This window comes from Hyla sarda, chromosome 7, assembly GCF_029499605.1.
Source record: "Hyla sarda isolate aHylSar1 chromosome 7, aHylSar1.hap1, whole genome shotgun sequence".
Lineage (NCBI taxonomy): Eukaryota > Metazoa > Chordata > Amphibia > Anura > Hylidae > Hyla > Hyla sarda.
The window spans coordinates 9,718,351-9,731,270 of NC_079195.1; the positions used below are offsets into that span (position 1 = coordinate 9,718,351).

A 12,920-nucleotide genomic window follows, 5' to 3' on the forward strand; every position below is an offset into this window, starting at 1 on the left:
GGCAGTGTTTACCCAGACAGAGAGACTCCAGCTGTTGCTAAACTACAACTCCCAGCATGCCCAGACAGCCAAAGGCTGCCTAGGCATGCTGGGAGTTGTAGTTTTGCACCAATTGGTGGCTCCCTGTTTGGGTAGACATTGCATCTTTTCGTTTCAGATCCGTGTATGCAGAGGATTACTGCGGATTCGATGGATTACGGCGGATTTTTTTTAACGATGGTTAACGAGGGCTGTGGGGGAGTGTTTTTTTTAAATAAAATAATTTTTCCAATGTGTTGTGTTTTTTTTTTATTGAATTTTCAGGCTTAGTAGTGGAAGCCGGTCTTATTGACTGAATCCTTTACTAAGCCAGGGCTTAGTGCTAGCCCCAAAAATAGCTAACCCCCAAATATTACCCCGGTACCCACCGCCACAGGGGTACCAACAGGCCCGGAGCGTCAAAAATGGCGCTCCTGGGCCTAGGCGGTAACAGGCTGGCGTTATTTAGGCTGGGGAGGGCCAGTAACAATGGTCCTCGCCTACCCTGGTAACGTTAGGCTGTTGCTGTTTGATTGGTATTGTGCTGAGCATATAAATACGGGGAACCCTATATGTTTTTTTATTTATTTAAATTAAAAAACGCATAGGGTTCCCCGTATTTTCATTCTCAGCACAATACCAACCAAACAGCAACAGCCTGACGTTACCAGGGTGGGGGAGGACCATTGTTACTGGCCGTCCCCAGCCTAAATAACGCCAGCCTGTTACCGCCTAGGCCCAGGACCACCATTTTTGACGCTTCGGGCCTGTTGGTACCGGCTCTTCCCGACAACGGGAAGAAAAAAAACACAAAAAATTGGTTACAACATTTTTGGCGCTGTCCGCTGGGGAGAGGACCCATGATGCAATGTCTACCCAAACAGGGAGCCACCAATTGGTGCAAAATTACAACTCCCAGCACGCCCAGACAGCCTTTGGCTGTCTGGGCATGCTGGGAGTTGTAGTTTAGCAACAGCTGGAGTCTCCCTGTCTGGGTAGACACTGCCAGAAGGGTCTGTTCACATTATACAAAACGGACAATGTGAACAGAGCTTCAGATTAACTAGCCTTGTTCCCTTCTGTAGCTCCGCCCCCTATTGACGCCATCACTAGGGAGCGGAGCTACACGGACCTGCCCGGGACTAGAGGGAAGTAAGCGGAATTCATCTTCTGTATACACTATATACAGCTATCTATAGATTTCAGTATATAGTGTATACCGCCCAAAGGGTTAACCTACACTGTCCAGCAGTGTAAGTTAACTCTTTCCTTGCTGGGCTTGCGCATAGTGCACAGCTCAGCAGGGGGTTAAGTGAGCCATCAATGTGTATACTGTATACACATTGCAGGCTCACTGTAAGTTCTTGCTGGGCAGTAGATATAGGATGTATACCTACGGCTCAGCGTCAGCCTGGCGTCACGAACTCTAGGGTTAACATTAACCCCTTATATATCTATACCATACCACCACTACCATACACCCCCCCCCCCAAGGGCTACCACAGTCATAATTGTATATTTTTAAGCCATATTTCATCTCCATTTATGCAACCATGTTTGTTGTAGGTGATTCTGGATATTGCAGTGTTAGTTCAGAATTCTGAGAGGTCTTCCTTGAGGATCAGTAATTTCGTCTAAGCGGTGATATTCTGGCACGCATTTATGGTTAATATTTTTCTTTTACTATGTATAATCCCCATATTTGTCGCAATACATTTAGATATAATTGTCCCATTTAGGTATTGTCCCTCTTCGTCCAGGCTTTTGAATGATTCCCCATTGGTGTTTGCAAGTTGGTCAACGACATTAAGCGTAGGTTATATTCAGATTTCGCATTTTTTCTCAGGTCAGACACTTGTAGAAATTGTGTAAGTAGCCAGTAAATTCAGAGTATTCTTATTATTGATTACCTCCAGATCGTGTGCCTTTGTCTGTAGGAGCTACCCAGGACATGTATTTCAGCCTCATTTGTTCTCCATAATACATTTCGCATCGGTTGAGGATTTATTCAGGACATTGTTTCGGGTAAGCTAAGTTAAGTCTTTAGAAGTGACACATGCAGGTAGAGCACTGTGGTGATCTAGATTTGTGCCATAATTATAGTCTCTGTTATAGTGGAAGATTTGGGTGTCGGTATCGCCTGCCAGTTCTGATCGTCAGCTAGTTCAGCTTCCGTTCTTAGGTAGGAATTGTTTGCGCTGAAATGCAAAACGGCATAATGGTAATAGGAGTTGGTTTGTATTTTCAGGCAGATTGGAAGGCTTCAAAATTTCGGGTAAGACAATATATATTTCCAAAGTAATCGCCTCATGAACCCAACACGTCTTTGGGTTGCGATTACTTCTCTTCATCATCGATGCACATCCTCTTTCTGACATCCATGTAACTGACGTATTCATAAGTGGTGTAAGTCAATTAATTAGGTTAGGCTTGCACAGTTAAGCACTGTCACTTTCTTTTCAGACCTGTCATGCCTACAGGTTGCTTCAAAGTCATGGTACATTCCGACACGTCTTTGGTTGTACATTATGCATAGTTCATTGTTTCAGGTTCTCAGGTAAGATGGTTCAGGTAAGCCACGGGTTTCTGGTGGTTAGTGGCGATAGAAGGTTTTGGTTATTGGTTTTATTAAAAATCTAGTACATAATTTGGTTTTGGTTGGATGTTTTCTAGAAATGTTGCACGTATCCGATATAGGAGTCGGCTTCGGTTTTGGAGAATGTGGCCAGGACTTCAGACTAAGCAAGCGTTCCATCATTAAGGGGTTGGACTGTTCCTAAGTTGACTGCCGAGCTGGTCAGGAGGGGCGTACCGTTCTCAGCCTCTGCTCGTAAGGCAGAGCTGTACAGACTGTTGATGGCGGATTCGGCAGGTCACAGCACTGAGGAAGTGTCAATGAATACACTTCACACGTCATTGACACAGCTCCACGCCCTGATTAACAGCATGGCTTCCAACATGAATAATATGCAGTCAAGGGTGGAAGCCCTTGAAAGTAGGAATGCTGCTGCTTTGCCTCCTTCAGCTGGTGCACCACCACCAGCTATTGTACCACATCCAGCCATGGCGCCACCTCCGGCTGTGGTACCACTTCCAGTTATCCCATCTTATCCTACACCTCAATATAGCATGACAGGTATTTCATCAGTAATTCCTAATATAGCACCAGCACATTTTATCCCGGCACACATTAAGAAAGATTAGATGGGAAAGACATTAACTTAGCTTCTTTGCTCGTAGCTACACACAATCTTAATGAAAATAAGACAATAGCTTGTGGTGACGTATTAGTGGTGCTCAAATCCAAAGATGTCGGATTAAGCAGGAAGCTGACACGATCAGAATTCATCATGGCATTCAGTATTTACCGAGACATAATCTGTACTGCCAGGCCTGACAGAAGGGAGGAACTTGACCTTTACTTGTATAAGGTCACGAAGTTGAGTCACAAATATAGTGGCCATACTTTTTACGAGTATCACAAATCATTCTCAGCTAAAGCGGAAGCAGCCTTGAGCCAATTTAATTATGCCATCAGCTGGACCACCATAGATACAGAAATCTACTGTAATCACTTTGACTGTCTCAAGGCTCCGGTTTGCGGCAATTGTCAGGCTTCATCTCATACAACGGAATGGTGTGTCTCGGTCAATACTGATGAGGCAGGCAATTCACCTAGCACCTCAGGGGTCAGTCAGTCGCAAGGGTCCAAGGTTTCTGGCATGACAGATAAAATGGGCAGGCCAATCAGGTATTTGGGCAAGTCCCAAATTTGCAACAATTATAACTTTACATCTTGTACTTATAACCAGTGCAGATTATTGCACATATGTACCATCTGCTTTAGAGCACACTCAAAAACAGCATTCTCTCAGAAAGCAGAAAAATCCTGACTAGCAGTGGTGGATACGGTATTTCTGGGTCAGTTCTTGCAGGACCATCTGGATCAACAATTTATGTGATTCCTAATTACAGGTTTCGAAAATGGCTTTCATGTTGGTCTGGTGGCCCTGCCGGAGGAGACTTTCGAATGTAAAAATTTGTTATCGGCATCTGCTGATCCAGTGACAGTATCCACTCTTATCCAAGCAGAAGTGGATAAGGGTTTCGTTATAGGCCCCTTTTCAGAGTCACCATTTGAGTCGTGGAGGGTTAATCCTATCGGCTTGGTCACAGGCAAATTCAATAATAAAAAACGTTTGATCTATGATTTGTCCGCCCTACATTCTTCTCGAATAGCCAGTTTAAATTCCCTAATTTCTGCTGAAGAATTTGCATTGAAATATTCTTCCATCGATGAGGCTATTGCTGACATTCTCAGTATGGGGCTGGGAGCCTGGTTATCCAAAGCAGACATCTCCGACGCATTTAAGCTCCTTCCTATCCTGCCCCAGCTGTGGAGATGGCATGGCATCAGATGGCAGAATTCATATTATTTTGCTACAAAGCTGACATTTGGAGCACGCAGCAGCCCATGGCTTTTCAATCGTTTCGCTCAAGTGTTACACTGGATCTTGGAGAACCGGTTTTTATGTCATCACACAATACATTACCATGATGATTTTTTGCTTATCGAGCCGGCTGACAATTTTCCCAGAGACTCAGACCTGTTGCTGGCTGCGTTTGAACAGCTAAGAGTCCTGGTATCTGCAGCAAAGGTCGAGGGTCCATCCAAAGTTATCACCTTTCTCAGAGTCGTGCTCGACACACAAAAAATGGAGGCTAGGCTGCCTGAGGATAAATTGCTGAGGATTAGGCAAGCCATACAAAAAATCAGGGGAAATCCTTACGTTACGAAGGTTGAATTACAGTCCATTCTGGGTATGCTAAATTTTGCCATGCGCATCATTCCACAAGGCCGTACCTTCATATCCCGCCTGCTTGCATTGTTACCGTCAGCTCCTGCTCAAAACAGCATAATTCACTTAGACTATCATGCAATGGCAGATCTGGCTATGTGGGAATCTTTTCTAAGCAATTGGAATGGCATTTCCTTTTTTATCCCTAAGGTCCGTGATCAGTCAGTCACTCATGATATTTTCTGATGCTGCATCCACTTTGGACTTTGCTGCATTTTGGGGTACCCATTTGTTTGCGGGCCACTGGCCGGCTGAGATTTATCAATTAGAAGTATTCAAGCGCAATTCTGCATTATTTGAACTTTACCCCATTGTAGCGGCCGCTCAGGTGTGGGGGCATGCATGGCAGAATTCAACGGTTTTATTTGTTTCCGACAATGCTGCCACGGTAGACATCTTGTTGAAGGGGAGGTCTAATAATCCAGTTATGATGTTAGCTAGATGGCTGATTTGGTTGTCTCTTCATCACCATTTCAATTTCACATATACACACAGTGGGATTCAGAACGTGGCTGCCGACGTACTTTCTAGACATAATTTTCCCCTTTTCTTTCAGATCATGCCAGAGGCAGATGTCACTGGGGCTCAGCTACCATCACACCATTTACTCATCCTGAATTAAATGAGCACTTCCGGGCAGCACAGCATCTTTTCATTGATTCATTATCAAGCAATACGCATAAGGTGTACGATATGGCCTGGAGCTCATTTAGTAAATTTCTGTCTAAGTATCCAGAGGGTAATTTTCATTCAGTACCATCTGTTTTAGCTTACATTGGGTTTTGCCATTCTACTTTACATCTTACCCACAACACTATAAAGATTTACATAGCTGGCATTCAACATCACTTATCGTTAATCATCCTACTAGTCACTCTCTGTTTTCCTCCCGGTTGGTCAAGGCAGCCTTAAAAAGGTGCTCAGAAAAACAAGGTGCCACAAAAGCCTACTCGTCAGCCCATATAAGGAGAATTATTCAGAGAGTTATCTGATGTATTAGACGCTGCCCCTTTTGGCATGAAGAATAGTTTGGTTTTGAAAACCGCCATGTATTTGGGGTACTATGGGTTTCTGCATCCAGGGGAATTCACATGTAGGACTCTAAATCAGCTGCAGCGTGTCCCTACGCATTACGAATTATCTTTAGTGGACACAAAGACAACACTACCAGGGCAAGTCGTCACTGTACGTTATTTCCCCACTATGCACAAATGGTGCCCGGTCAAACTACTTGATGAATTGTTACTTAAGTGCTCATTTGTTAATCCAGAAGCCCCTTTGTTGTTATTTAATGGTAAAGCGCTTACCACGGCTACACTTGTCAAACATTTACGCACCCATGTCAGATCCTTAGGTGGTGACCCCTCAGCGTTATCGGGTCATTCATTCCGTATCGGTGCCGCAGCCACAGCTTCGCGGAATGGAGTCCCAGTACACATTATTAAGAAACTGGGTCATTGGAGATCTGGATGTTATGAGATACATACCTAATCCTCGCCAAGAGATGGCTAATGCATTTCAGTCTTTGGTTTTGCGATTGTATTCTGCTAATAAACAAGATTGTTCATATATCTGGGTTTTGCCCTCTTATTTCAGGTATACTACATACGCTGCGGTTATGGCACAACTCAAACCGCTAGTAATATTAAGGTTAGCTGGTATCATTAGGTTTAGGTTAGGTAGGTACGCATGTCGAGACACGAGCACCGAACACAAGCATAATTATTTTGTCTTTGATCAAAAAAATTTTCTACAGGTGACGGTGTGCCCCCTCCTATGCCAACCTCTTTTTGGGTTGGTGGGAGCGGGCCCACGTGTACCTGTCGCGGTCCTTCAACCATGTTTTAAGATGGTATCGTTTCTAAGATGACGTTTTCTTTCTGTGGACAGGGACCAGGGAACAATGTATGGAATTCATCAGGGAATTAAACAAATGATTTGAACATCTTTCTTACATCTAACATTTCTGACTTTACAGTTGAATTCCAGGACCTCCAGATCAAGACTGAAGGACATCAGCTCAGCACAGACCTCTACCATAAGAAGACTGCTACAAACAGCCTACTCCACTTTTCCTCATTTCACCCTTTTCACACACGCAGAGGTATCCCTATTGGCCAGTTTATGAGGGTGAAAAATAGTGATACAGTTAAATCCTTCAAAACACAATCTCAGGATCTTACCAGCAGATTCCGCAACCGTGGATACCCCAAAAAATTTGATTTCTCGAGCATACCAAAGAGCGGCTGGATCCAGGAGGGAGATGTTATTGAAACCAGCTACAATGATACCAGATGACAAACGCAGCATAATATCAACTTATCACAACCAATGGAACCAAATAAAGAACATATTTGAGAACCATTGGAACATCTCAAATCAGACAACAGAATCCGAGCGATCATCCCTGAAAGACCCCTGGTAGGGTCTCGGAGAGCCCCCAATTTATGGGACATTTTAACATGCAGTCATTTTCAGAGACCAACTCTGAATACAGGCAGAGGAACAAGGTACCACTAAGACTTTCACTTACCTTACCCGGATAGTGGCAAGCAGCTCCGGATTAAGGGATTCATTAATTGCAAGACCAGCAATGTGATATTTGCATTAACCTGTCCGTGCCAGAAAATTTATGTTGGCCAGACCAGCCAACAATTGTGTAAACGTATTCAAAAACATTTATCCCCCATTGGATTAGCCAGAAGGGATGTTGCCCTGGACAGAACTTTGACATCGGTTGCCTCACACTTCCACCGATTTCACTCCTGACGTGGGGCTGGATTGAAAGCGGTGGGACTGGAAAGAATCAAGCCTAATCTGAGAGGTGGACCCATTACAAATATACTTCTCCAACGCGAGTCCACATGGATTTATGAGTTGAATTTGGAAGCTCCAAAGGGTCTTAATGAAGAACTTCTATTCACAGGATTTCTGGGTGAGTAACTAATTATTAATTTTTATTTGGTACACTTCTCATGGTTAATATTATATTCATTATTTTTTACAAATTTTTTAGTTTGCACTTTTTACTGTGGGTCTCTGTCTAGAGCATAGATTTTGGGGCTACTTAATCACTTTATCTTCCTCTATTTCTTCTTGTCCTGCACGGTTGCTGTTTTGCATTTGGATTTCATCACTTGCATGTCACCGATTTACACGTATTTCTTCTGCTACTTTCGCCTTTTTTTTTTTAAATATTTTTGCACCCACTGGGAGCTCCCCAGACTTACACCTCATTTCACTATGGTATATTTTGCACGATATTGGAGTCCACTTTTCCAGGTGGTAGTCTAGATCATCATCCCTCCGCACTTATATATGAAGGAAAAATTATTTTTATATTAATATATGTATTTTTTTTAATATAGTGTTCTTACACTCATACGGACCCTTTTTGAGCATATCAGCCATTACTGGTTTGGATTGGATCCACCTAGGAATCCCCATTAACTGGCTGCCATTATCCAGGGGAATCAGCACCCTAGCACACCAGAGAAAACCATCTAGAGTGGGAATCATCTTTTTCCACGATCGCCATTTATATTTTACATATGTATATACATATGTATTATACCAGTTTTCTTGATCCTCTTCCTTTCTCCATCTCCTCGCTCTTCTCTCACTTTCCTGTCTACACTGCTTGATACAGTCTTTTGGTTGGGGTTTTATTGGTTAGCTTCTGGATTGTTCCAATGTGTTAGCTCAAGCCTCTTTATATGTGGAACAAGTTACCTATATCCTATTATATATGGCCTTTAGCCCTCAGAACTAGGGTACCTAGTCGTATATAATATAATTGCCTTTACTTATATTGATGTGCAGGTACTCTAGTAATAGGGACCAACATAGATGTCTTTTTATACCAAATTTGTAATTAGTTTAGTAGTAGTTTAGTCTTTTTAGAATTGTATAATAGCGATAGATATTTACGGTTTATTGATTAGCCTTAATGATTGCAGCTGATGTGGAGCAATGCTGGGCCTCGTGCATGAGTTCCAGTTTAAGTCAGTTATAGTCAGCACTCTAATTTTGATTACATATTTTCTCAACAAAACTTTTTATAAACAACAAACAAACACATTTCTCTCCCCCCCCCCCTTTTTTCACACAATTATACTATAACATTCATCATTCTTCACTTTATTAGGGCACCTTCAATCAATTCACTTCATACACAACTCAGGTTTTTGTCACATTTGGATATTTTCTGCATCTTTGGTGAATCTATGCGCATGCGCCGTGACAAGCGGCACTTGTAATTCGTGACTATGGGAGAGCCGCGATCCTCCCTGTATCACTGTCATACAATGTACCTGCGCGTGCGCATAACCGCCGATGCCCTATTGATCCCAGTGGGGAAGCGCATGCGCAGATTTACGAGCGTGTGTGTTTTTATTAATGCTCTGGCTTTTGTATATGATCGTATGTGCATGTGCCATGTACACCTCGATGTACCAGTGACGCACTGATACTCTGTGCATTCGCCCCTTTGTACTCACGGACCTCTAGTTAATATATGACCCCTTCCAGTTGGGGGACTTGTAGAAGTAACAACTTTAACCTTTTTAATTATCCTTTTCCTTTTTTTTGAGTGGCTGCTGCTATGTCCAGCTACCTGGACTATGACCATGACTAGGGACATATGTTTTAACTATTTAAACTGTCAATATGGTACAGGTCACATGACCGACCAGAAGTCCATGCAGATAGACTTCCTGCCATGTAAACATGGAGGAGGGACGGCGTGCAGGGGGCACAGCAGCTGCAATCTATTTCTACACATAATATGGGTTATTGTTTATGGACACCACTCCCCTTAGGAAGTTGCTCTTAGCAACGGAACGCGTGGGGTCTGGTGGAGCACGGATCTATACATACCTCTATCCACATGCTTGTGTCTCTGTTATAGACACCAGGTATTTATGTTATCTATTTGATGTACCTTACACTCACTCTGCTAATATCCGCCACAAGCCAACTTACCTACTGGCACTGTTATTTATTAGATTGTTAGGGGTTAGTACAGCCAGGTTAGTGTTTTATATGATCTTTTCCCATATGTTTCACTACTTGTCATGTGGTTATGTAAATTATTGATTGTACACACACAAAAAATAAAAATTTCCATGCTCCAGGGGGGAGAGCGTCTTGCCCAACCCCCCCCCCCCCCCCGTGTGTGTAATTCTGTCCCGGTTATAGGGCATCTTTTTAAGTGATTTTACGGTTTTTGTATGTGATGGCTATTCAATAAAATTATACTGTTTGTGCTGATACAGGAATTCAGTTATCTACTTGTTTGGGTGTTCATGCTTATTGCAGTTGTGGCCTCTTTTTCTTTTGTGGTTTAACTGTTACTTTGCCCACTGCATGTACCCCTATATGTGTATATATATTTTTTTTGTGCGGAGCCCCCCCGACCCTTTCAATCCTTATCGTTCTTCTCCTTAATCCATTCTTTTGTCTCATCAGCATCCCTGTGGAATCTCTGCACTTCATGGGCACTACCCAGCAATTAGCTCCTCTCCTCTGCCATCTGCTGTAGGGATCGCCAATGCTCATTCAGTTCCTTTGAGTTAAGTGGCCACAGCAGGGTAGTCCTCACAGAATTTCATGGAGAGGCTCATTTAGCATCTGCTTCATCTTGGCATGCTGCCGTACACCACCTAGTGCTGTACGGCTTGTACTTCTTCAGTTATGAGCCCCTCAGACTCAAGTTCACCTGCAACTTTGTTGATATCCTTCAAGCACGATTTGTTTGCCTTCAAATCCTTCTGGAAGTAATCAAACTTCTTCTGTAACACCTCCACTTTCTCCAAGTCAGTCCCCACTTGCTCATTTGTGAGCGCAGCTTCCATCTCATTGATCCACTGCTGCAGCTAATTCGTCTAATGTGACATGAACTTCTTACAACTTTTCTCCAGCATCTCCTTGCGCTTCTCTCTCATCTCCAAAATGTTCTGATATAGTACTTCAACCTGATTCATACGCAGAGACACACTGCCAGCTTCCTTAGATACAAAAGTCTGGCCATCAATCTGCTCCTGTCGCAGCGCAATGCTTCCCTTTTCATCCAGTAAGTTCTCACAAGAAACACTGTGCCAGTTCCAGCTTGCAGAGCTTGGAGCTTCTTCAGCAAGTTCTGAACACCAATCAAGTCCTTGCCTCTGTTAGTGAAGGCTGATATTGGTTCATTTTCCCTTATCCACTTTTCTCATCTTCAATACATGGGATTTCTTCCCATAAGTTTAACACCGCATGCTGGGACGTGGCCACCTCATAAGTCCAACAGCCATTTGGGCCTGACACGGCCACTCTTTCAAAGACCGACAGGTAGGTCTTGTCATCTGCGGCGATCATCTGTGGCATCGCCATCAGCACCGCCTTCCTGGTGTCAGGGTTGGTCCGGGTCATCGCTGCACCTGTAAGCGCCGTCACCTGCTGTAGAAGTAGCTGGTTGGCCTCCAGCAGTTCCCGGTTGAACTCCTGCTGTTTCAAGTTGGCCGCCATGGGTTCCTTGACAACCGCCTCCATTTTGGCAATACTGCAAACTCTAGATCAGCACACCCGGACTGACAATCACTGGTCGGTAGGTTTGTTGCCCCTAGCAACAACTCTAGTGGCTCTTGGCAACCACATACTGCAAACTCCAATGCTGACCTCACTGCGTTGCCCCTAGCAACAACTCCAGCGGGTTATCCCAGGCTCAATCCTTAGCAAACAGCATGCTTGCCTCACTGTGTTGCCCGCATCCTCCACCAAATGTGATGACTCGCTCTTGCAGATAGGTGCGGTTTGCAGTAGAGGTAAGGAGACAGTGTTTTAAATCAGAGTCCAGTGTTTTATTCACACTCCGCATACAAAACAGTCTTTCAACACAGAGCAAAGGAAACCGTAATAACAGTCCACCTGTATTTCCTTAGGTGTTTGTTTACACCTGCATTCACGCCACGCAGCGTCAGCAAGTCTTTTCCAGGCCTCAGCTAGGCTGTCCAGCAGCTTCCACTCTTGGAGCTATCATGGGGAAGGCTCCACACAGCCCACCCTGGCACTGTGTGCTACAACTAGCAAATCCCCCTCAGCTGGTGAGGAAGCCTAGCTTTAAGGCCAACAAAAGCCGGCCTGAATTGTGGGGAATTTCCCCAACCCTGCACTTGGTCATTCCCAGTAAGAGCCATCCCGGACTGGCTTTCCAGCCATACTACGGGCACAGTATCACACTGAATAAATACCGGCTCTTACTTCACCAAGGCCAGGAACCTTGGTGACACATACAGTCCATCAATGACCAGACCATTCACCTTCTCACAATATATATATCTTGCACTGAAATCATGAGGCATATAATACTGCTAATTTAAATTTATTCATGTACATCTTTATGTGAAAGAACACGGCTGCCACTCAAAGTGCTTAGTGCAGATGGATACAGTATACAAAAATTGCAACAAAAATGTAGCGCTGGGGACCAACATGGTCTATTTTATAATGCCGGTATAGGGTTATGCCTGCTGCAGTTCAATATTATATATGTTACATATATTGAAGAGAATGGAAGACTATCGGTCCCGTGGTCCCGAGAAAAAAGAGAAGTGCTTCTGTGGGCGCTCACCTCCGTCACAGATGTAGTCCGTCACAGGTATGTGGAAGTTTCCGAGAACTTGGTAAAATAAAACCGCTTGGACACGGATGTATTTTGGAAAATAAAAAGAAGGTTTATTCCTTCAGCATGCAATACAGCAACGTGTTTCGAGGGGCAGGGACCCCCTCTTCATCAGGCTATCCTATCAGATAGCCTGATGAAGAGGGGGTCCCTGCCCCTCGAAACGCGTTGCTGTATTGCATGCTGAAGGAATAAACCTTTTTATTTTCCAAAATACATCCGTGTCCAAGCGGTTTTATTTTACCAAGTTCTCGGAAACTTCCACATACCTGTGACGGACTACATCTGTGACGGAGGTGAGCGCCCACAGAAGCACTTCTCTTTTTTCTCGGGACCACGGGACCGATATTCTTCCATTCCAGTGACCGTCCTACGCCGGTGAG

The 12,920-nt window shown here is 43.9% G+C and overlaps 1 protein-coding gene across 1 annotated transcript in view; it reads left to right on the forward strand.

The window, feature by feature from the left end:
* Positions 1-2,798, forward strand: part of LOC130283079 (putative nuclease HARBI1) — a 29,481-nt gene extending 26,683 nt beyond the window's left edge. The window contains exon 3 of the mRNA XM_056532269.1: positions 2,692-2,798. Within this exon, the coding sequence (XP_056388244.1) occupies positions 2,692-2,798 (107 nt within the window). The remainder of the gene's footprint in view (positions 1-2,691) is intronic.
* Positions 2,799-12,920: the final 10,122 nt, after the last annotated feature.